This window comes from Trichosurus vulpecula, chromosome X, assembly GCF_011100635.1.
Source record: "Trichosurus vulpecula isolate mTriVul1 chromosome X, mTriVul1.pri, whole genome shotgun sequence".
Classification (NCBI taxonomy): domain Eukaryota; kingdom Metazoa; phylum Chordata; class Mammalia; order Diprotodontia; family Phalangeridae; genus Trichosurus; species Trichosurus vulpecula.
The window spans coordinates 52,190,620-52,214,126 of record NC_050582.1 but is presented as its reverse complement, the minus strand read 5'-3'; the positions used below and the strand labels follow the sequence as shown (position 1 = coordinate 52,214,126).

At 43.1% G+C, this 23,507-nt stretch overlaps 1 protein-coding gene across 1 annotated transcript in view; it reads right to left on the bottom strand.

Annotated features, from left to right (window-relative positions):
• Window positions 1-1,589: 1,589 nt before the first annotated feature.
• Window positions 1,590-23,507, bottom strand: part of TMEM255A (transmembrane protein 255A) — a 104,936-nt gene continuing 83,018 nt past the window's right edge. Inside the window, exon 13 of the mRNA XM_036739829.1 lies at window positions 1,590-3,468. Coding sequence (XP_036595724.1) covers window positions 3,310-3,468 — 159 coding nt within the window. The 3' untranslated portion in view covers window positions 1,590-3,309. The remainder of the gene's footprint in view (window positions 3,469-23,507) is intronic.

The window sequence follows — 23,507 nt, the reverse complement described above, 5'->3', positions numbered from 1 at the left end:
AAAGTCGCCAAACCAGATTCAAAAAGTAGAGTGATGTCTTTTAGAGAACACATTCAGGGACAGGTATGTTTGTTTTCCTTGACTTGACCAAACAGTAAAAAAATATAAAATGAAAATTTCTTCCACATTTATATTACTTTTCAGTTTTGGCAGCTGGTTGCCAGCTAGATTTCTGTTGCCCCCCCCCCTTTTTTAAACTTTGGACCAGACTTATGATTCCATTAACATAGGGAACTCCCAGTAAGTCAATTCCTTTTTCCAATCTGCAGCTTGGTCTTAGAGGTTCCTTAGGCACTGATCACACAGCTAGACAAAATTTGGTACTTTTGCTATCCACTTGTAATGGCAACCATACTAGCATATCCAGGATGGCTGCTAGCGCAGGTTCTTTTATCTGCTTTACTGAGGAAAGATAGTTGTTTCAGGGGTTAACAATCCTTTTTTAATCACATAAAATACAAACACAGGAAATACAGAGAAGAGAAATAAAGACCAACAGACAGGGCTCTCTACTGCTTGTATCAAAGCTTTACATCCTCCGTTGAACTGAGAGAGGCTTTACCTCTGAGGAGTCAGGGAGCTCTGAACATATGGCTGGCCACTCAGAGTCTCGACCAGGGAATCACAACATCTTTCTCATAAGTGAAGCCCCCAAAGCAAAAGCTCACCCTCACAGTATATACTCTTTAGGCTCAGTGCCTAATTAGAAATTAACAAAAGGTGTGTAAGCCTTCCTACAAGCAAGCAAGCTTCCCTTAATGGGCTCCACATGAGGCCTACTGATGGGCAGGGAAGATCTTATTCCCCACTGACCTTACACCACTGCAAAGGACAACTCTTAAAAATTCATAAGCAGCAATGTAAGGGTGGAAATGAGCCACTGTCTCTAGATAGCTGCAGGTTTGAAGCCTGTCTGGGGATCAGATAGGCACTTCTATTGATGCCTTGGCAAAACTTGTGATGGAGTTGGTTTGTTTTTCCTGTTGGATTGGTTGATCCCATCTTACATGCCTTCTCTAGCTCCTATAGAAAAGTGAAACTCTACGATTTTAGACAAATTACATTTAAGTTAAAAACATGAGAAAGACAAAGTGAATGTTCATACTTTTAATTTCTTTTAGGGGTGAGAGGATAATTGAATTAATCAGAAACATCACAAAAGCAATCAATTTCAAACATGGCAGTGATACAGGTTTTAAGCAACACTCTATTTATATATAGATTGTGGATTAATAGTTTAGATTTTCATGCCTTGTTTAGCACTTTAATATATAATTAGGAATAAGGCATTAAATATTACAAAATGCAATCAAAATACATATTTTGGAAACATTCCTTCATTACTGCAAACATTTTGCTAAATTATGATAATATTAATATTTCTTATGATAACATGTACTTTATATATATATATATATGTAGTTCAGTGTAATATAAATACTGACAAAGCTGCTCAAATTAATTTAGTCTTACAAAATCCATAATGCATTATTTTCCAGTTATTTTGGAAAGTAAGAAAGATACATAGAAATGAGATCCTTATAATCTTAATATGTTGGTGTGCGGAAATGTGATGGTACAGAGTAATTTTGTATTTTTTCAAAATGAAATGCTTATACTTATTCACTAAAGCTAAAGTATAAACAGAAAGTGCCAATGATAATATGTAACAAGTTAATATCATAGCAAGACAAATCATGATATTCTTTATGTAGAATTCAATGGAATCCCCTTTTCCCCCTCTCATGCTTAGATTTGCAGAAAAATAAATAGCAATTTTGTTAAGAATTACTGGTTTTTTCAGACCCTAAATCTGGATGACAAAACTCATGATGCTAATATTGTTTTTCAAAGAGATGCACTGAGCAAATTGAGTGCATTTTAAAGGCATTAAGGAATCCTGCAGCTAGGTGTCTACAAATATCTGTTTGTTTGGATAACCAGCACCTGTCTACTACCTCTAGACCCTAGCCTGCTGTATTAATATTGATCATTTGTCAAATTGGGGAAAAAGTAACCTGTTTGCCAAAGGATCCAATTTTTCTTTGGCCCCTCTTTTATAATAAATACCCAAATATAGGATTATCAAATTGTTCCTTTAGCACTTTTTTTATTTACTTATCTCTTCATAGGCTGAGTCCCCCAATTAGAATAAAAGCTCCTTGAAGGCAGGAACAGGTTTTTTTTTTGCAGTAGTTTAATTGCACTGAAAGTCTGCATTTGGTGGAGGACCAGGTGTTAAATTTTGTAGTGGGAGTCAGCCTCACCCTGGGTGTTATGAGGATCAAACACAATAATGTATGTAAAGCTGTAAGCACCATATACATATCTATTATTTGAACTTCACTAGTATGGTTTAAAGCTTGGAATACTTTTTCAAAGCTGCTCAGATGCTTTAAATCTACTATAATACTTAGAAATTGAGTGAGATGATGATGTCGCAGTTTTTACATAAGTCGGGCAGGAGCCTGACATGGTGGAATGACTTTGTTGCTGTTTTGCAGAATGTGTGAAGTTTGTTAGAATGCTCAACCAGCCCGGTTTGAGAAGATTAAATAGCCACAGAGATCACAATAAATCACTGACAATCCAAGACAATCTAGCACTAACAAGAACACACAGAATTGTATCCAAGTAAGATGTGTACTTCCAGCAAGTGTATTTTTCATTGAAGCAAAATATGTAACATCCATAGGTTCCTGGGTCTACCTTTTAGGAACCACTTTTGAAAAACCTCACTTGTATGTTTGGATGTGAACAAATGTGAACAAATCCTGATTTCCCCACTAAAGGAAGGGGAGGAGCTATTGCACTTTTCCCTTTGAGAGGTACCAATGAGATCTGAGCTGAATTTTTATATCACTAAGGAGAGTGAAATTACTCTGGTGGGGCCCCATCAGCTGGGGACTTCTTGGGGCTTGACTAGTTGAAGGTAGGGGTGTTTCAACTGAGGGGCCAGGTGGCTGAGGACTATGGCCAACTCACATAAAATGAAAAATGGCAGTTTGGCTGCTGCTGAATGCAGATGGAGTGGGAAGGTGTAGGATGCAGTATGCTAAGTCCTTGCTATGCGGGATCCCCAGCATGCTTTGCAGAGAGAAGGTGAGCGGATCTCAGTTAAATGGAGAGAAGTAGTGGGTTTCACCTGGTCACCCCCTCTTCTGCACTGAGAAATAATAAGCATCACCCTCCCCCGCCTGGGCAGGCAAATCATGAAACTACAAACACGGTGGAAGGATCACACCTTAAACTCAGCCAATGCTACTGTAACAGACATCCATGATCTCAGTGGTGGGCAGGAGTTCTTCGTCATGGGCTATATGGAGGCGGCTTTTCAAAAGGTGAATAATACGGTGGGGAGTACTGTGGTGGCTCATTGGAGGACCACATGTAGCTCGGAGAAGGTGAATTAGACTGAGGCTCATCAGAAAGTCCTGGTGGGTTGGAGCCTGGAAAGACACTGGTATGCTGTGTGAAGAAAAAACAGAAGTCAGTTCAAGGCCGAGTTGGTTACTCTCTGAGCAAAGGGTTAATGTACTCAAGAGTACATTATGCATCAAAATAATTTCTGCTCGTTCATCTTTGAGTTTCACATTTTCCCATCAGAGGCAGCTTGGCATAGTGGATAGAGAGCTGCTGAAAAGCTAGGATGACCGGGGTTCAAGTTTTTTGGGTTTGTTTGTTTTTTGGAGGGGGGAAGGCAGGGCAATTGGGGTTAAGTGAGTTGCCCAAGGTCACACAGCTAGTAAATGTGTCAAGTGTCTGAGGCTGTCTTTGAACTCAGGTCCTCCTGACTCCAGGACCAGTGCTCTACTCACTGCGCCACTGGTTTCAAGTTTTACCTTTGACATACTGGCTATGTAACCCTGGGCAGGTCGCTTAGCTACTCAGTGCCACTGGTGTCAAATTCAAGTAGAAACTAAACCATACTTAAGAACTCCTGCTGGTACATACTGATCTGGAAAACCACATTAACACTGTGTTCTACTAATATTCTCATTTTCTTTGTTAAATATTTCCCAATTATAATTTTATCTGGTTCCCCATGCCTTTAACACCTCTGCTTTAGACTAAGAACTCCTAAGTTGTAGAGAAGGTGACAATCCACACCCTTTATGCCAATGAAGTCATAGATCTGGTCTTAGCCCAATTTTCACAAGGAATTGAGCATTTATTAAACTCCTACTATATGCCAGGTGAAGACCAACTGTGACAGCTTTATCATCCTTGATGGTGAAAAATTTGTTATTAAAAAAATCTTTGCAGTCCATTTCCATTTTCTAGTTTGTAGCCTTACTTCCATTTCCACCCCTATATGGCCTTGGTTGGGTCTCTTGCAAAGCTGCCTTTAAACTGGTTTTTACCCTGCACTGCCTCTCTCTTTGATGAAGGACATACTGCTAGCATCCTTTTTGGTAAAAATTGAAACACAAGTTTCCAAATGAATTTACAGTTATCCTTTCCACATTGTGGGGGTTAGGGGCACCCCCATGATCTGGAAAATCCAAGCAAAATTTTTTGGCCCTCCCTTTGTACCAGAGAAGTTTGCTTTTTTTTTTTTAGTTTTCTTTTATGTGGTGTTTACAGTACCCTATTGTAAAATTTGGGCTAAGTATTTGGTCAGAGGCTCTGTGTCGCCTGCTGGCCTTTGTGTGCCATCGGCAGCTTCTGCAAAGCTCCCCCCAAATTCCCATTTAATTTCTTTCTGCCAACCCACAATATATGGAAACCACGATGGGGAAAGTCATGATGTGGGAGGGATAACTGTATATTTTAATCATGTATTGCCATTGGCTGCCATACCTTTCTGTCTGTCACTTGAGCATCTACTGCATACTGTAGGAATTTTTAGACTCCTTCGATTTCCTCGTTATGGCAACCGATTAACACCGGTTAAATTTCTGCATGTAGTCGTGTCTGTTTTGCAGTTGTTTTAACTGTATATCGTATCTTGTACCCCTTTCCTCTGTGTACTAAGATTGGTCTTTGATCTGACAAGCCAGTGATCTGACTGTACAGTGACAGCTGCTTTGGGAATGACTCCCACATCAGTAACAAGTCATCTCCTATCTGTTAAATATCACTTTCATTTTTTGGTGATGCTACTGGGTACTTGCCATGTCCAGTGTCTTCTGATACTTTCTTGAAGAAAATATTCATGGTATATAGGCATGAAGCTTCTATATAGTTAAAAAAGTCTATGAACCCTCTCATTTCTTAGTCCAACCTCCATGTTTCTCTATACCCTCACTTGTTCCCACATTTCTACTGAGGTCATTGAGTATACAAGTGTATATTGATTTAATTTTAAGGGTCTTATCAAGTTCCTTGTAGAACTCTACCTCTTCATCATCAGCAAAAGATGTTTGTACATAAATTGAAATTCTTTTCGTGTCGGACTTTGCTAGTTCTGTAGAATGATGTCATCTGAAATGATGTTTCTTGTTGCTGTTGAGTATGTGATAAAATTGACTTTGCTAACTTCTTTTTTTTGTCTTTCCAAGGAGCAGACCCATCGTGCCATTTAGCTACAACTTCCCTCTTTCTTCTGGTCTCATTTATAACAAGAAGGTTAAGATGGCTATAATCTGGTTCCCACAGTGGGATGTCCACTGGTTATACTAGTTGGTGACAAAGCGTGTATCACAATTTAGAGCAAACTATCGTTCTCAAGCTAAGAGCTTGAGAACTAAATTATGGCTTTTGCCATTTTTAAACACAACATAATTTTATTTAAAAATGTCAAAACCATTCTTAGCTCAGGCTGTACAAAAATAGGCTGCTGGCTTGCTTGATTTAGATTATCAATAACGAAGTTAAAAGTTTATAGACAGTCTAAAGACCGTGAGTCTTAGCACCCTCTGCTTCCTTTTGATGGCACTCTGTTTCCGTCACCACAGAAGTGAAAAAAGACTGCAAAGGACTAAAGGCCATTTTGTATATTTCTCTTTCATGGGTCGTCATGGCCAAAGAGTTCATTACTAAGTGGTTAGCCTACTGGTGATGACCTTTTCAATTCTTAGTTAGGTTGGTCCTTGGGAAAATAGATTTAGTCTAGTTCCAGGGTCAGACTTGAAGCCTTTTCAGCATGGTAAGGCTTGTACTCTTCTGTTAATGCCTTTGAGACCCCAGGGTCCCTGCCATACCATGGTTAAGTATTAGTGTAGAACACTGGAGATTAACCAAAGTTGGGGAATTGGGGGTGGGCAAGGTTGACAATTTGTAGTCGTCATCATCATCAAACATTAACCCTGCACATATCCTGTATAGGTGGGTTGGGGGTGGTGGTGGCACAAATAGGTACAGGATGAGGCTGACTTTGAGGAAAGAGTAAATGTGTACCGACGAAAATCAAACTAAACCAGTCAGTGAATTGAAAAATGCAACCTCCCTTTACTATCAAAAAACCATGAGGAGTATTAGGAGTTTTCAAAGACCCAGCTGCCTATTCAAACATCAAACCTGGTCACACTTACTTGTTTTAGTATGACTGATAATAGTTAATACGCTACTATTAGTATGTTGGGGAGGGGATAGAGAGGATGTGTATCAGCAAAGAGAACTGAATTATATCCAAAGGGGCTCCAGAGTTCATTGAAAAGTCACAATTCCCATTTTTTCCTGCTCACCTAAGTTTGTGTGGGCCCAGAGCTCTCTGCAATCAATGACAGGATAGTCCAACAGGCATAGTGGTGGACCTGGAGTCCGGAAGACCTAGGTTCAAATCCTGCCTAAGACTTTTACTGGCTGTGTAACCGTGGGCAAGTTACTTAAATTCTATGTGCCTCAGTTTCCTCACCTGTAAAATGAGGGGATTATACTTGATAGCCTCCAAGGTTGCTTCCAGCTCTAAATCTATGATCCTATGACCATGAAAGCAATAAAGCTGTGCCCTCTTTACCGCCCCCCCCCCACCAAGTTGTTGGGGAAGGCATGTCTGGCATTTCCTTTGCTTGATGAACACTCCTATCACATGTCACCACTGAGAAGACATTGCAACTGCCATCTTTTATTGCCCCTGGATAAAATTTCCAACTGAAGGAATGAGCAAGTCATCGAAACTGGAGACCCTTCCCCAGGTCTTTATTCCAGGAGGTAAGTTGGAGAGAAACTCAGTTCACCTTCCCGATAACTCCAATTTATCTCTCTTCCGTCTCCAACGAGCACCTCCTCTGAACCACCAAGGGCTAATCAGAGAGGGAGAGTGGGGCAGGCAGGGGATGACATTAACCATTTCCCTGTATTATTCCTCTTTCTTGTATTGCTTTTTGGTTTTCATAACTGCCACTGAGGCAGCTCAGTGGTTAGGCTCAGGGCTGGTGTCTGTGACCTGAGAATAGGGGAAAGAGCAGGCAAAGTACCCCTATAAGGGAGAAGGATTTGGCTTTGGAGGGTGTGGGTTTGAACTTTATCCTAACCCCTATCATTGACTGAGTTCAAGTTGAGGACCTGGAGGGGATTTGTTCTGTGAAGTTCAGATTCAATCAAGGGGCTGCACTTGAGGACCTAGAGGGGATTTGTTCTGTGAAACTGGGATTCAGTCAAAGGGCTGCCCTTGAGGACCTAGAGGGCCACATGTGGCCTCGAGACCACAGGTTCCCCACCTCTCTTCTAACCTGACTGGGTTTGTACTCAATGATTTTAGGATGCATCCCTCTCAGCTTTAAATCTGTGACTCTTTGTGCTCCTTTGAGCTGTGGTGGTGGAGGGTGGGTTTACTTGATACTGCCATTCCTATTTCCCTTCAAGGAGTCAGGAGAAGCAGGGGCTGTCCCCAAGCCAAGGGTTTGCCTTAGCTTAGGTGGTATGCATTACAGGCCCGCTGCTCCCAGGAATAGAGAAGATTGGGGAGCTGGGTTGGGGCCAGGTCAGAGATGCCCGCTGTTGGCTTGGGAGCTGCCACCGGGGACCCTGAAAAGAGCAGCTGCTGGGGCGGTACTTTGATAACTCCCACAGGCTGTGGGTGGCGGAACATCCCCAGTGATCTGACTTCAAAGTTTCATATTTTAGGAAATAGCATGTGGGAAAGGCCTTGGATGCCTTGCTCATCTTTTCCAAATGCTTCCTCCTTTGAGTTCCCAAGGTGAAATTGAGGAAGCCCTAATTAACTGAGGGAGAGAACTGGATATAGAGTCCACATGCTAGGGAGGGGTATATGAGTGTGTGTGTCTGTGAGAGTGTGTATGTGTAAATATGTGAGAGCATGTGTGTATGTGTGTGCATATGTCAGTGTGTGTATGTGTGTCTGAGTGTGTATGTGAGAGGGTGTATGTATATCAGTGTGTATTTGTATGAGTGTATGGATGGTGTAAGCGTATATATGTGTATGAGTGTGTACGATTATGGTAAAGAATGTGTGTATGTGATCTTGTATATTGTGAGAGTGTATGTAAGCATCTGGGGATGTGTGTTGAGAATGTAAGACTATTGTGTCAGGGTGTGTATATGTGTGAGCATGTATGTGTGTCAGAGTGTTGCAGACGTGTGAGGGACCATGAGTGTGAGAGCATATGTGTGTGTCTGTGTTTTGTCAAGTATGTATAAGCATGTGACTGTGAGAGCATGCATATAATCAGGTGTGAGAGTGTGTGTTATGTGAGTGTGTGTGATCATGTTTACACTACTGTGTCAGAATGTGAGTGTGTTGTGAGTGTATATGTGTGTGAGTGCATATATGTATATATGAGAATGTGGGGATGTTTGTGAGAACATGTGTGAAGGTATGTATGTATGTAAGCATGTGTGTGCAGATGAATGTGAGTGTTGTAGACATGTGAGAGAGTGTGTAAGTATGTGAATGGGTGCATGAGGGTGCTAGAACATGTAAGTGTGTGTATGTGTGAGAATATGTATATGGGGTTATGTGAATACATGTGTGTAAGTATGTGTAGGTGTAAATGTGAGCCCGAATGTGAGAACATGTGTATATGTATGTGTATTATGTGAAAGCATGTACATGCATGTATAAACATAATCTCTGAGGGTGTGGGGGTATGTGTATGTACTGCATGAGAGATGTGTATTGCATGAGATGTGTATATATATATGTGTGTGTGAGCATGTACATGTGGCACCATGTGTACGAGTGTGTGTGTGTGTGAGCATGTCAGTATAGGTAAGGATGAATGTGAGCAGGTCAGTGTGTGCATGTGTATATGAGTGGATGTTAAGTATATATATATATGTGAGAGTGTATGTGTGTGAGCATGTCAGTATAAATGTGTGTAAGGATGAGTGTGAATGTATGTGTGTGTGTATGTCAGTGAGCACATGTGAGCTTGTGAGTGTGTAGATGAACAAGCACATGTGGATGTGTGTTGAGAGTATTGTAAGGGTGTATGTGTGCCAGTGTGTGTGTGTGTGTGAGCATGCACATGTGAGTGTGTATATGTGTGAGCATATATGTGAATGAGAACATGCTTGTATGTGTGATTATACTGTGTGGGAATATGTGAGCATGTGTGGCTATATTATGTATTTTTCATAAAAATATGTATAAATATGTTTGTGAGGACACGTGTGCATGAATATGTGATAATGTGTGTCAGTATATTGTGACTGTGGGTTTCACAGTGTGTGTGGGAGTGTATGAGAGAATGTGTATGAGTTTGTCCATGTTGTGTCTCTGTGAGAGTGAGTGTGTGTGTGTGTGTGTGTGTGTGTGTGTGTGTGTGAGAGAGAGAGAGAGAGAGAGAGAGAGAGAGAGAGAGATAGAGAGAGAGAGAGAGAGAGCATGGAGTACACAGGAGTATGTATATATGTGCACATGTGTTCCTGGCTGAGGTGATGGAGAAGGGAGAGGCAGGGGTTAAAGATGAGCCCAGGCATTAGCATGTGGCTGCCTAGCAACAGCCGGCACCTTGGAGACCATGTAGCTTTGTTCCAGCTGGAGAGCAGGCCGGTGCATTTTGGTCCCAGCCCGAGTCTGCTGTTATTAATGGGATGGGCAGTTGGAGAGGCCAGGCCTTTGATTTTTCCTAGCGCACCACAGGCCATGAAAGGCCATCGAAATCACCTGCTGCTGGGGCCAGTCAGCCTAGTACTTCCTGCTCCTCCTCAGTGGCGGCCTGAGGGGGCCCCGAATTGTACCACACTGGCAGGAAGCCTAGAGCCAGCCTCTCCCTCCCTCCCTCCCTCCCGCCTTCCCTTTCCGTCCCCCACCTGGCCCCCTAACCACCCCCACCCCACTCACTACAAGAGCAATTTGGAATAATTACTTGGGCAAAAAAAATCCTAACTCAATTAGGGGAGTATGGAGGGAAAGGTAGGGCCCCTTAAGCTCAGTGCCAAGCACACTACTGCCTTGCTCAGAAACCTTCAGTAGATCCCAATTACTCCAGAGAGGCGTAGTGGCTAGTGTTGGCCCTGGTAGCAGGAAGGCCAGAGTTCAACGCTGTACTAGCCATGTGACTATGGATGAGTCACAGAGTCTCAATTTCCTTACCTGCAAAATGGGGCTACCAATGCTTGAACTACCTGTCTTACAGGGTTGATGAGGCAATTAAATAAGCTAAGGCACATAAAGTTCTCTGCAAATCTGAAAGCACTGGATCAGTTTTGCCTTTTATTTTAGAACTAAGTCAAAATTCAGCATGGCATTCAAGGCCTTTCAAAGTCTGGCCCAATTCTGCTTTTCCAACCTGTATCTTACAGTTCTCCTGCATGTTCCATATGTTCAACAAACCAGACTATTAGCTGTACCCTGTCCCCACCTCTGAAAGGCTCACACTCTTTCTTCTTTCTGGAATTTCTTGTTCCGCCTCCACCCCTTTCAATTCCTGCCTGTTGAAACCTACCCATCTCTCAAGGCTGTTCTCAATACTCCCTTCTTCCCGAAGCCTTCTGTGATTCTCTCCAAGCAGACACAACGGTTCCCCTGTCACAAGCCATGGAGCTCTCTGTCCCTCTCTTAAGGTATACAACTTCGGCCTGGCATCAGAGTTATTTATTGCTCATCGACTGTAAGCTCCAACTGATTTTTCAAGAAAGCAGTTTTCAAAGGCTGAGGTAACATCCCATGGACTAAAACATTCTAATCAGGAAGTCAGCTTAGAAGGGCTGGGGAACTCACCAAGAATGAAATTCTAGAGACATAAAGGAAAACAATTCCAACGAAGGGGGAAACTGGCAGTCGACAGAAAGAGAAGGAAGATGGAAGAGGGAGGGATTTATGGGATCATGGGAAGAACAGAGAAGAAACTGAACTGCTTCATTTTAATTTTGCTTCTTTTTTCTCTACCAAGAAGAATGACCTTTGGATTGGGTGGCTAACATGGGGGCTGGATAGGAAGAGAGCTTGTAGCTGCCCAGGATGACTTCAAGCCGATGGCCCAAATGACCTATATCCCAGGGTACTGAAAAAGCTGGCAGATGTGACTGCTGAGTCACTATCAGTGACATTTAAAAGATGGCAGAGAATGGGAGAGGTACCAGTAAGCAGGATGGGAGAAGGGGAGATAGTGCAATTTTATAACAAGGAAAGAGAACAGAATCTGCAAACTAGGGGCCAATGAGCTTGATTTCCACTCCTGGGCAAATCCGAGAACAAGTCATTAAAGGGATGGTTAGCGAAAACCTAGAAAAGGAAGCAGCGACTACAAAGAGCCAGCAGGGCTTCATCAAGAGCAGCTCATGCCAGACTAACCTCATTTCCATTTTTGTACTGGGTTACTAAAAACAGTAGATCAGAGGAGTGCTACAGATGTAGATTATCTAGCTTTTAGCAAAGTCTTTGACAAAGCATCTCACACTGCTGGGGTGGAAAAAAACCATAGATTTTGTAGAGAAAAAATGTAGAGCTCACTAGAGTGAACTCCATCCTTTTTTTTTGATCACGTATCTCATCAGTGACACATTATTGAGCTTGTGACTTCAATATACGTATATGAACTTATTTATAGCTTATGTGTATGTGTACTAGTATACTAATCGTTGTGTACATTATAAAATACACACAAAAATAGGAAAGGAGGAGATAAAGATGAAATAATATTTGATCCTAGAATCAGTAGGGAGCCCCTGGAATTTATTGAGCAAGGAAGTAACATGATTAGGAAAATCACTGTGGTAGCTGGGTGGTTGATGGATTGGAAAGGGGAGAGACTTGTGGTAGAGAGACCGTTAGGAGGCCATTGTAATGGTCCTGGCAAGAGGCGATGAGGGTGGTAACGGTGGGGATACAAATGTTAGAGGCATTAAGGCAGAAATGACAAGATCTGGCACCTAACAAGATGGGTTATATGGATGTGGGGCATGGGAAATTGAGGCATCCAAGATGATGCTGAGGTCATGAGAACCTGGACAAGTGGAAGGATGATAGCCCCCTTGACCATAACAGAGAAGTTTGGAAGATGGGTGAGGTTTGGGCAGGGGGAGATAATGTACTAAGATTTGCATTCCAGATCGTAAGCCATCCATGCTGGGTGACTTTCCCACTTGTAATAAAATGGGGGAGGCGAGGGAGGGGAGACATCTGGCTCTTACTGACACGTCATTGCCTGCCAGTGGCAAAGCCCAGCCTCCGAAGGATGCCGCCATAGCCACAAGGTGATCTAGGGGCCGGGATTTTCCCAGTGGCACCTGTGAGCTACTGTGGGTAGCAGTTAGTTTAGGTTTTAACTGTCCCAAGGGGCCAACACCTGGCTCCAAAGGAGGAGATGAAGTGAAGAAGTGGTGGAGATTAAGGGTTGCATTGGCAGAGCAGGTAGAATGCAGCCTGTCTTCCCACACTGTGACTGGTTTTGACTCCCCTTGGGGTCAGACCATGGTCCCCCTGGATGGATGCCATGGCCTACCAGGGGTCCCTGCTCCCACTTAGTAACCACTGATCCAGATGACAATACAATCAGAAGGATTTGGAACTGGCTGAATGGCAGGTCTCCAGTGGAGTGCCCCAGGGATCTATGCCTGGTTCTACGCTCTTTAACATTTTAAGTAATGACTTACATCACAAAGGCCCAGATGGCAGACTTAGCAAATGTGCAGCTGACGTGAAGCTAAGAGCAATAGCTCCCATGCCAGTTACTGCTCTCCCCCCTTTCACAGCCAAATGCCTAGAAGTTCTCTGCAAAGTCCCCAATGATTTCTGCTGCATTTGACCCTGTGGACACCGCTCCCTCAAGGTTCTTTCTCCTCCTTGGCTGGCTTCTTCCTACCTGTTAGACCAGTCTTTCTTGGTTCCCTCCACAGGTCCAACCTCTACTGGGCTCCTCCCCACCCCACCCCCGTGTGTGGGTATACCCCCAGGCTCCGTCCTTTGTTCCCAGCTACCCTCTCTCCTGGGATCTCTCTGGGGATGAAGCCATCGGCTCCTATGGGCTCAATTATTCTCTCTCTGCAAATGACTTTGAAATCTATATAACCAGCCCTGCAGGCAGCTAAGGCTCAAAATACCTACAGTATGGGACTTGGGGTTTGAATCCTGCCTCAGACCCTCACTAGCTGGGTGACGCTGGGCGAGTCCACTCTCTGAACCTCATCTGTAAAATAAAGCCTAATAATAGGCCTACTTCCCTGGGTTGTTGCAAAGATCAAAGGAAATATTATCTGTAAATATAACACTACAAATATATTGGATATTTATATCTAATAATATATGCAAATATAATAATGCTGTAAATATAATCTGCAAAATCTAAGAATATCTGTAAAAGGACTTTGTGAACCTTAATGCACGATGTAAACGCTAGCTATTACTCTCAGTCCCTCCTTGAGCTCTAGTTCTGAATCTCCAACCGCCTGATAAGCCCTGCCACCTGGGATCTCAAATTCAGTAGGTCTAAGACTCATCATATTCTGCCCTAAACATCTCCCCAAGCCCATCCCATCTTCTTTAAACTTTGTCAAGGGCACCACTCTGATTTTAGTAATAATAGCCAATATTTCTTCAGAACTTTAAGGTTTTCAAACCTTATATAATTTATATATATAACTTTATATAATCAAACCTATATAATTTATCTCATCTGATCCTTAAAACAACCCTGGGAGGGAGGTATCATCATCATCACCACCACCACCACCACCACCATCATCATCCTCCTCCCTATTTCACAACATCTGCAAATGTGACAAGCCAAATCACTGATAAAAATGTTGATCAGCATAGGACCTATACCGGATCCCTGGGGTGTTCTACTAGAGGGTTCCTTCCAAGGGGAAATCACTGACTTACTAATGCGTACTTTTGGGGTCTTGTCAATCCACCTAACTATACTCAAATCTGCAAAGAAAAAAAAGATGAAGTCAGTCTGGAATGACTTGCCCTCTGAAGCTACTTTGATGCTTTGTAGTCACTGCTTCCCTTTCTAAATGCTCCCAGGTCAACCTTCGGAAATATTCCTCAACTTTCCTCATTGCTTGTGATGTACCATCTCTCAACACTGGCTGTCCCCTGTGCCTGGAATTCTCTGCCTCCTTATCTCTGGTCTTCTGGCTTCTTTCAAGCCTCAGCTAAATTCTTATCTTCTAGAGGTCTTTCCTGATTCCCCTTAATGTTAAAGCCTTCCCTCTGAGATTATCTCCGATTTATTGTCTGTCTTATTTGTACATAGTTGTGTTTCCAGATTAGACTGTGAACTCCTTAATAATCATAGCTAATATTTCTATAGTATTTACTATGTACCTCCCCAAGTACTTTACAATTATTAGCTCATATAATCCTCACAACAACCCTGAAAGGTAGGTGCTATTATCATCTCCATTTTACAGATGAGGAAACCAAGGCAAGCAGTGGTCATGTGATTTCCCTAGGGTCATACAGCTAAGGTATCTGAGGCTGGACTTGAACTCAGGTCTTCCTGACTCCAGACCTAGCACTCTGTCCACTGTGCCACCTAGCTGCCCCTCGAGATCAAGGACTGGTTTTTGGCTTTCTTTGTATCCCCAGTGCTTAGTCCCAGTGCCTGGCACACAGTAGGCACTTAATAAATGCTTACTGACTTGACTCCACTTGGAAGACTATAATATTGTCCAGCATGATGGGCTATCACCAGGGATTCTGACAGCTGGTAGAAGAACATAGCCTCCCTCTTCCACCCTTATCTTTCGTCCTAACACTCAGAGGCAAGAGAAAAACCAATGCTGCCTGACTAAAAGTCACATAAAGGATCTCCTTGGGAGGTAATGACCCATTGGCATGACACAAGATGAACATTTAAAAAGATACATCCTTTGACTGGAAGTGGGGCTAGTCTGTAATTGGATGCAGTGGAGCATGGCTGCCAGCGGGGGGGTGGGGTTAGTGGGCCAGCACTTCTGTTGGTTTCACAGACAGACCTGTGAAAAATCAGTTTTTTATTTATCTGGGAATAGAAGCAGATCCTCCTCCTGCCCTTTCAGCTTTCTCCAGGTAAAGACTGCTATTTCCTTTAGTAAAACTACACAGGATGATACCATGTTCATAACGGGCAATTTTGGCAGTCATAAAGGATTAGAAGGAAAAGTGGGGTGCCCATTGATTGGGGAACTGTTGAACAAGTTCATAGGATCTGAAATCAAGAGCGAGAAGGGCTCTCAGAAGTCACAACCCTTTCATTTTATAGACAAGGACATTAAAGCCCAGGAAATGACTTGCCCAAGGTCACACCACTGGATCCCAGATCTAGAATTGTAAGGAATCTCAGAGGCCAGCCATCCAGTCCAAATCCTCCCATTTTCAGATGAAGTCTCTTCTAGCTCTTTCTTGTCCACAACTTACCCAAGGTCACACAGATAATAATGATCAGAGAAAGGATTTGAACCCAGGGCCGTTGACCCCAGATTCTGTGCTTTTTTTTTTCTTTTCACATATCACACTACCTGACTTATGAATATAATGAAATATTGCTGTATAATAATTGACGGATATAAAGAAATTCAGAGGAACTTGGGGAGAGGTCTCTGAACTGACGGAGAGGGAAGTGAGCAGAACCAGGAGAAGTATTTCCATGATGACTATTATAACATAAAGGAGACCAATATTAAAAGGCTCAGAGCTCTAATTCTGGAAGACTTTAGAACTCTGACCAGTGACCAATCTTGACTTCTGAAGACTGGTAGGCAATCATGTTTCCCATCTCTAGGCATAGAAGCGGTGGGCCGTGGGTGTGGAATGAGGCAGACATTTTCATACATTGCCAAGGTGTTGATTACTTTTGCTTGACTATACTTGTTACAGTCAAGGGAGGGTTCAATTCAGTGGGGGGGGGGCTTTGGGGAGTCCTAAGGAAGTGTGGTGTGGTAGGAAGGATGCTAACTCCATTGGAGTCAGAGAAGCTAGGTTCTAATCCTGTCTCTATCATTTACTAGCTGTGTTGCCTTAGGCAAGTCCCTTAACTTACTCTGTAAAATGAGGCAGTTGGACTAAATGAACTCTGAGGTCTCTTCCAGCTCTAGAGCTCAGATCTGATGTGTGACCTTGGGCAAGTCCTCTCCCTGGGCTTTGATTTGTAAAATGAGGGAATTAGAATAGAGGGTCTGTGGGGTCCCTTCCAGCTCTAGATCTGTGACCCTGAGAAAAAGCATTTATAAAGAGAAATAAAGGATAAAATAATGTTTGCTTTGCAAACTTTAAAGGTTTTTTAAATGTCAGTTACTATTACTGGGTAAAACTCAACTGCAAATATTGAAAGAAAGCTGAGCTTGGATACTCAGGAGAAATGTTCATCTGAGTTCTTTTCTGTCAAAAACAAACCAACATTTTTATTTATGCCTTTTGTCTTTATATCACAGAGAATTCTGGAAAAAACATACATCTTCCCTTCCAGAGTGAACTCTCCTTTGTAACAAACAAAAACTGAGCAAACTACTCCAAACCAGCGCTTCTCTTAAACTGTGGGTTGTGACCCCACGGGGTCGCGAAAAATTTGGCAACAGTAAAAGGTTTCTGAACACACAACGACCAAAAATTAATTCAAAATCAAACGCACAATGAATCTGAGATGTTTCTGGCAGCACCTTCCTGTGTTGCATCGGGTAACTTCACTGCAGCCTTGGTTCCGAATATAAAGCACGCGCACTTTGCACTGCGCATGCCATCACTCCACACAACGGCAACTAACACTACCAAAATGCAGAAAGGGATCTCGAGTGGAAAAAGTTTAAGAAGTCCTGAACTAGATCATGCCCCACATTTGACAGTGTATACAGCCTTCTGCCCTAGTAGTCTCATGCCCCTCTGCATAGAAGAGAGGGAGGGTTTGAGGATTTCAAAATGGAAGGGATCTTGGAAATCATCCATTCCAACCCCTTAATTTTTATCTGATGAAACTGAGACTCAAAAAGTCACTAGATATGGAGTCAGGTTTTAAACTTGGGTCCTCTTAGATTTCCAAATCCAACATTCTTTCTGGGATACTACCTCTCAACTGGGAGGAAGAAAGAAGACCCCTTTGCAAAGACTTAAAACTCCCCAGGGGTAGAGATCCTCCCCAAATGGAAGCGTATACCTCTTAGCTTCCTGCTCTCCCCTCAATGATTATTCCAGAAGAGCAGGTTTGGGTCCTGTGGCTGACTGCCTTAAATACAAGGGCTGGAGAGAGCGCAGCCAGTATAGGGCAGAGACTGAATGGGAACCAGGCCTTCCCGAATACAAGGCCAGCCCTCTGTTTACTATGCCAAATACCCACCACATAGGAACTTCTAACAATAAGAATTTAAAGTTACAAAGTAATTTACATGGATTAGCTCATTTCGTCGTCACAACTCACTGTTCTGGTTAATAATAGTTAACATATAGTGCTTACTATGTGCAGGTATTGTCAAGTTTTATCTCATTTGAGATGCCCAATAACCCCAGGAGGTAAGTGCTGCTATTATCTCCATTTTACAGATGGGGAGACTGAGGCAAATAAAGGGCTATTTCTATAAATAGATATTGTTTTAATATTTTATATTAAATATATTTATTTTAATATGTTTATACTTATATAATATATAAATATATTCATATCAATAAAATATATTCATATTAATATTTTAATGTATTATATCTATAATTTATATATTACATTTATGTAAATAAAAGGATTGTCCCAGGGTCATACAGCTAGTAAATGTCTGAGGCCAGATTTGAACTCGGGTCTTCCTGACTCCAAATCTTAGGCTCTATCCATGGCACCACCCAGCTGCCTATATTTTCTGTCTTATATTACAAAAAGTGAAGTCTCTTGTATTTATTGCTGCTTCTTTAGCCTTATTTATGGGAAACTAAATGGCACTGTGAATAGAGTCTGGGCCTGGAGTCAGAAAGACCTGAGTTCAAATCCAACCTCAGACCCTTACTAGATGTGTGACCTTGGTGGCCAAATCACTTAATCTCCAATTGCCTCAGATCTGTAAAAAAGGGAACAAGAGCACCTACCTCCCAGGGTTCTTGGGAGATAAAAATTGTTGAGCAGCTGGTATGGTGCCTGGCACGTACTGAGCACTATATAAATGGTAGCTATTATTAGCTGCATTGGCCTTTGAGCTAGAAGGGACCTTCACAATAATAAGGAATTTAGAGTATGAAGGACCCTTAGAAGTCATCTGGTCCTTTGTTTTCCAGAGGAGGAAACATGGCTCCAGAGAGAGATAGTTAACTGGACCAAGGTCACACAGCTTCCGATTTGGCTTCCAACCTCACCACTCACCTGAAACTGCTCTCTCCAAAGTTACCAATGATTTCCGATTTGCCAAATCTGATGGTCTTTTCTCAGTCCGGATCCTTGTCAACCTATCTGCTGCACTGACACTGCTGACCACCCTCACCTCTTAGATACTTTGTCCTTTCCAGTTTTCCATGATATTGCTTGCTCCTGGTTCTCCTCCTGCCTCTCCGACTGTTTCTGTTCTGTTTTCTTTTGCTGGCTCATCATCCACATCCTACCACCTAACTATAGGTCTTCCCCAAGGGGCTCTCATAGACCCCAGACTCTTCTTTCTATGCTACCTCAGTGACTTCATAAGTTCCTCTGGGTTTAATAATTATCTCTATGCAGTTCTATAGCCGGCCTCAGTTTCCCCTCTGATATTCAGTCCTACTTCACCAATTCCTAATTAGGCATTTCAAATTGTATGTGTCAGAGTGATCTCATGTCCAATATGCCCAAAACTGAACTCATCTTTTCCCCTCCATACTCACCTTTCTTCCAAACTTTCCTATTTCCATCATGGGCACCACCATCCTTCCAGGCTCCCAACCTTGGTGTCATCCTCATCTCACTCTCTCTCACCTCCCTCATCCAATAAGGTGTCAAATTTTGTTGTTTCTACAATATTTTTTGCATCTAACCCTTTCTCCCGACTCACACAACTACCACCATAATTTAGGCCAGGGGTAGGGAACCTGCAACCTTGAGGCCTCATGTGGCCCTCTAGGTCCTCAAGTGCAGCCCTATTCAGTCAAAGGGTCACACTTGAGGACCTAGAGGGCCACATGAGGCCTCGAGGCTGCAGGTTCCCCACTCCTGATTTAGGTCCTCATCACCTATGGGACATCCTCCTCATTCTCTCTCCCACCTCCCCTCCCTCTCACCCCAATTACTTGCTAAGTCCAGTTGACTTTACCTTCATAATATTCCTTATATATACCACCTTCTCTCCTCTGACATTTCCACCACCCTGGTGCAGGGTCCCCAACCCACACCTGCTGATGGGTTCATCTGCTGCCAAATTGATCCTCCTGAAGCACAGGGCTGACCTCCCCACCCCACCTCCCAATTTAATCACTCCAGTGGCCCAGGGGGAAAAACACATGCTTAAACAATCGAGAAAAATTTTCAAATAAAAGGAGGTAAATATAAACTCCTTGAGCACAAGAACTGTCTCTACTCAGATGCTTTTTCCTTCCCTCCCTCCTTTCTTCCTTTCCTCTCCCACATTCCTTGTTTCTTACTACTACAGCCTTGCCTATCCTATGTAGATATGTTTATCATTTAGGATTTTTGTAACTGCAAGGACCATCCTCCATTTTTGAATGTGAAAACAAAAACAGACACTGCTTGCTAGATAACGTGTCCATGCACTAGGATTGGCCTGCCGACCTCAGAGGCCCTCTAGTTTAACCTCCTCATTTTACAGCGGAGGAAACTGAGGCCCAAGGGAAGGGAAGGGACTTAGCCAAGGTCACACCTAGGCTCCTAGAGCTGGGAGGGACCTCAGAGACCATCTAGTCCAACCCCCTCATTTTACAGAGGGGGAAACTGAGGCCCAAGGGAGGGGAAGGGACTTAGCCAAGGTCACACCTAGGCTCCTAGAGCTGGGAGGGACCTCAGAGACCATCTAGTCCAACCCCCTCATTTTACAGAGGGGGAAACTGAGACCCAGGGAGGGGAAGGGACTTAGCCAAGGTCACACATAGGATCCTAGCTCTAGAAACTGGAAGGGGCCTCAGAGGCTCTCTAGGATAACCCCTCCCCCACTTGAGGAGGAAACTAAGATCAATTTATTTTATTTCAAGCTGAAATAAGGTCCCCAAAGTATTTCTACACTATTCTCATATATTGATCCCTTCATGTCCTCTTAAGACTCTTCAAAGGTTCTTGATCCAAAAAAAACCAAACCAACTTGTCAGGAATTTTCATCTCCTTCATCTATTATAGATTTCTCATTCCTGTCACATCGTTCACTGGTTTTTACAAAAATACGTCAAGGGAGACAATGTAAACGGGGTGATTAATTCTACAGGAGCAGTGTTATAAATGTCACAAGTGGGTGCTCAGATATTTGACATTCTAGTGGCATTTTCACAACATCATGTGGACTTTGGTTAGAATATATTTATAATGCTCCTAGGAACCATCTTCAGCCAGTGCAAAACTCTGGCCAGGTAGGGGGTGGTGCTGTCTGTACGTCTCTGTATCGGCCTGAGGTCTGGTGCGGTATTGTGAACTGGCACTCGATACATGTTTGTTGAATGAATGAATGATTGAACGAATCTAGAAATAATCATTTGGGGGCACCTACTCTGACTTTCTATGAGACTAACCCCACCAAAATAGCCAATATAGGAGAAGGAAGAGTAGGAAGATCAGAAAATCTACTGCCTCCTCTCCTGTTTGCCTAGACTATTGGAATAGCCTGCCGGTTGGTCTCCCTGCCTCGAATCTGTCCCCTGTCAAGTCCATCTTCCACTTAGCTGCCAAAGTGATCTTCCCAAACCATGTCATCCTGCCCCTTACTCAACAAACAAAGTTCCCAGTCATGTCCAGGATCAAAGAGAAAATTCTGTTTGGCTTTTAAAGCCCTTCAGAACCTGGCCCCTTCCTGCCTTTTCAATCTTCCTCCACGTACTTCACAATCTGGTGACTCTGGTGTCTTTGCTGTTCCTCGAACCTGTCACTCCATCTCCAGGATCTGGTCATTTTCATTGGGAGCTCTCTCCCTCCACATGGACGCCTCTTGGATTCCCTCAAGGGTCAGCTAAAATCCCATGTTGTACCAGAAGCCTTGCCCCGCCCCTCCCAATGCAATCACTCTTTCTGAGATTACCTACAATTTGCCCTTGGATGGGCAGAGTTGTTGGCATGTTGTATCCCCCATGTTGTCTCTGAGGGCAAGGAATGGTTTTGCCTTTCTTGGCATCCCCAGTTCCTGGCACATAGCTTAATGAATGCTCGCTGATCTGACTTTACTGGGTCTTCTCTGCCTCAATATCCCCACTTTCTTTAACTGCTTTTAAAAACATTCTAACGACAGGGTTTATTGGATAATATACACGTCATGGATGTATACATACAAGCAGGATACTTTTTAGTCATTATATGACACAGACTTGAGGACCTCACCACTCTGAATTCTCCTGAGCTTGTCAATTTCCTTATTGATCTATGGCACTTAGAACTGAGTACAAAACCCCAGTGTGATCTGACTAAGGGCAGAGGAAAGAGACCATCAGCAAATTTCTGGAACCTACAATGTACCTCTCTTCTTGTAATCCAAGGTTCACACTGGCTTAGAGCACCGGGCCTGGAGTCAAGAAGATGCGTCTTCCTGAGTTCAAATCTGGCCTCAGATACGTAATAGCAGTGTGATCCTGGGCAAGTCACTTAACCCAGTCTCCTCAAACGTAAAATGAGCTGGAGAAGGAAATAGCAAACCACCCCCGTAGCTCTGCCAAGAAAATCACATACAGGGTCTGAAAAATGAACAACTGATTTGTATTGAGTTCCAAGCAAACTGGGGAGGGAAGGGAAAGGAAGAACCTTTTATACAGTACCTACTGTATGCGAGGCATTGTACTAAGTGCTAGGGATACCAATAAAGGCAGAAACAGTCCCTTCCCTCAGGAAATTTACATTCTAATGGACAGACAACACACAAATAGGGAAAGGGAAGGAAATAAGAATTTATACGGCACGTACTATGTGCCAGGCACTGTGTCAAGTGCTTTTTTAGAAATATGATCTCATTTGATTCTCACAACAACCCTGGGAGGTAGGTGCTACTATTATCCCCAGTTTATAGTTGAGGAAACTGAGGCAGACAGAATGTAAGTGGCTCACCCAGGGCCACACAGCCAGCAAGTATCTGAGGCCAGATTTGAACAACACAGATGTTTCTGACTCCAAGCCCTACTCTCTATCCACTGTGCTACCAGCTGCTATCTAACCAGGCCTCTCCCTGTACTTGTAATTTTGTATTTTTTGAACCAAAGTGTAAAACTTTCCATTTGCCCCTAGCGAGCTGCATCTTCCTTGGCCCGGTGCACAAGCCTGTCAAGAGCTCTTCGGATCCTAACCTGTCATCCAGTTTGTGAGCTGACCCTTTGTGTTATCTCCAAAAGTGATGTGCACTATCTGTGCCTTCAGCCAAGTCACTGATAAAAATATTCAATGACCAGATTTCCCATGCAGTAGTACACCACACACCTGCCAGGTCAGAGAAAATCATTAACAACTGTTCTTTGAGCCCAGCCATCCAAGCAGCTCCAAAACCATTTACCTGGATTACTGCTTAATCCCCACCTCTCCATATCTGCTACCAGAACCTCGGGAGAGTCTTTATCAAGCGCTTTGCTAAAGCCCAGGTAAACTGTATTCACTGCATTCCTTTGAGTTGCTAGTTAAGTAACACTGCCAAAGAAGGAAATGAAGTTAGCCAGGCATGAACCGCTCTGAATGCAGCCCCTCTGGCTCTTCATAATCACTGCTTTCTTTGCTAGATGTTCAGTAACCATCTCTTTAAAGATCCCTCCTGGAATTTTGCCACGAATAAATGTTAAGCTCACTGACCTGGGGTATATCTACTCTGATCTCTTCCTTTCTTTGAAAATTGGGGCAATGGCTTTCTCCAGGCCCATGATACCTCTCCTATCCTCCACAGCCTTGAAAATATCACTAATAGTGGCTTAGCGATCACGTCCTCCCATTCTTTCATCCTTTGGGCCTGGTGACTTGAACTCATCGAGGGACAGCTAGGGATTCTCTTATTTACCTTGGGTATCAATTCCCTCTTAGCCATTTTTGTTCTGGCATTTCTAGCACAAGGGTCATTCTCCTTGGCAGAGAAAACAGGAGCAAAGTAAGAATTAAGCAGTTTTGTTTCCT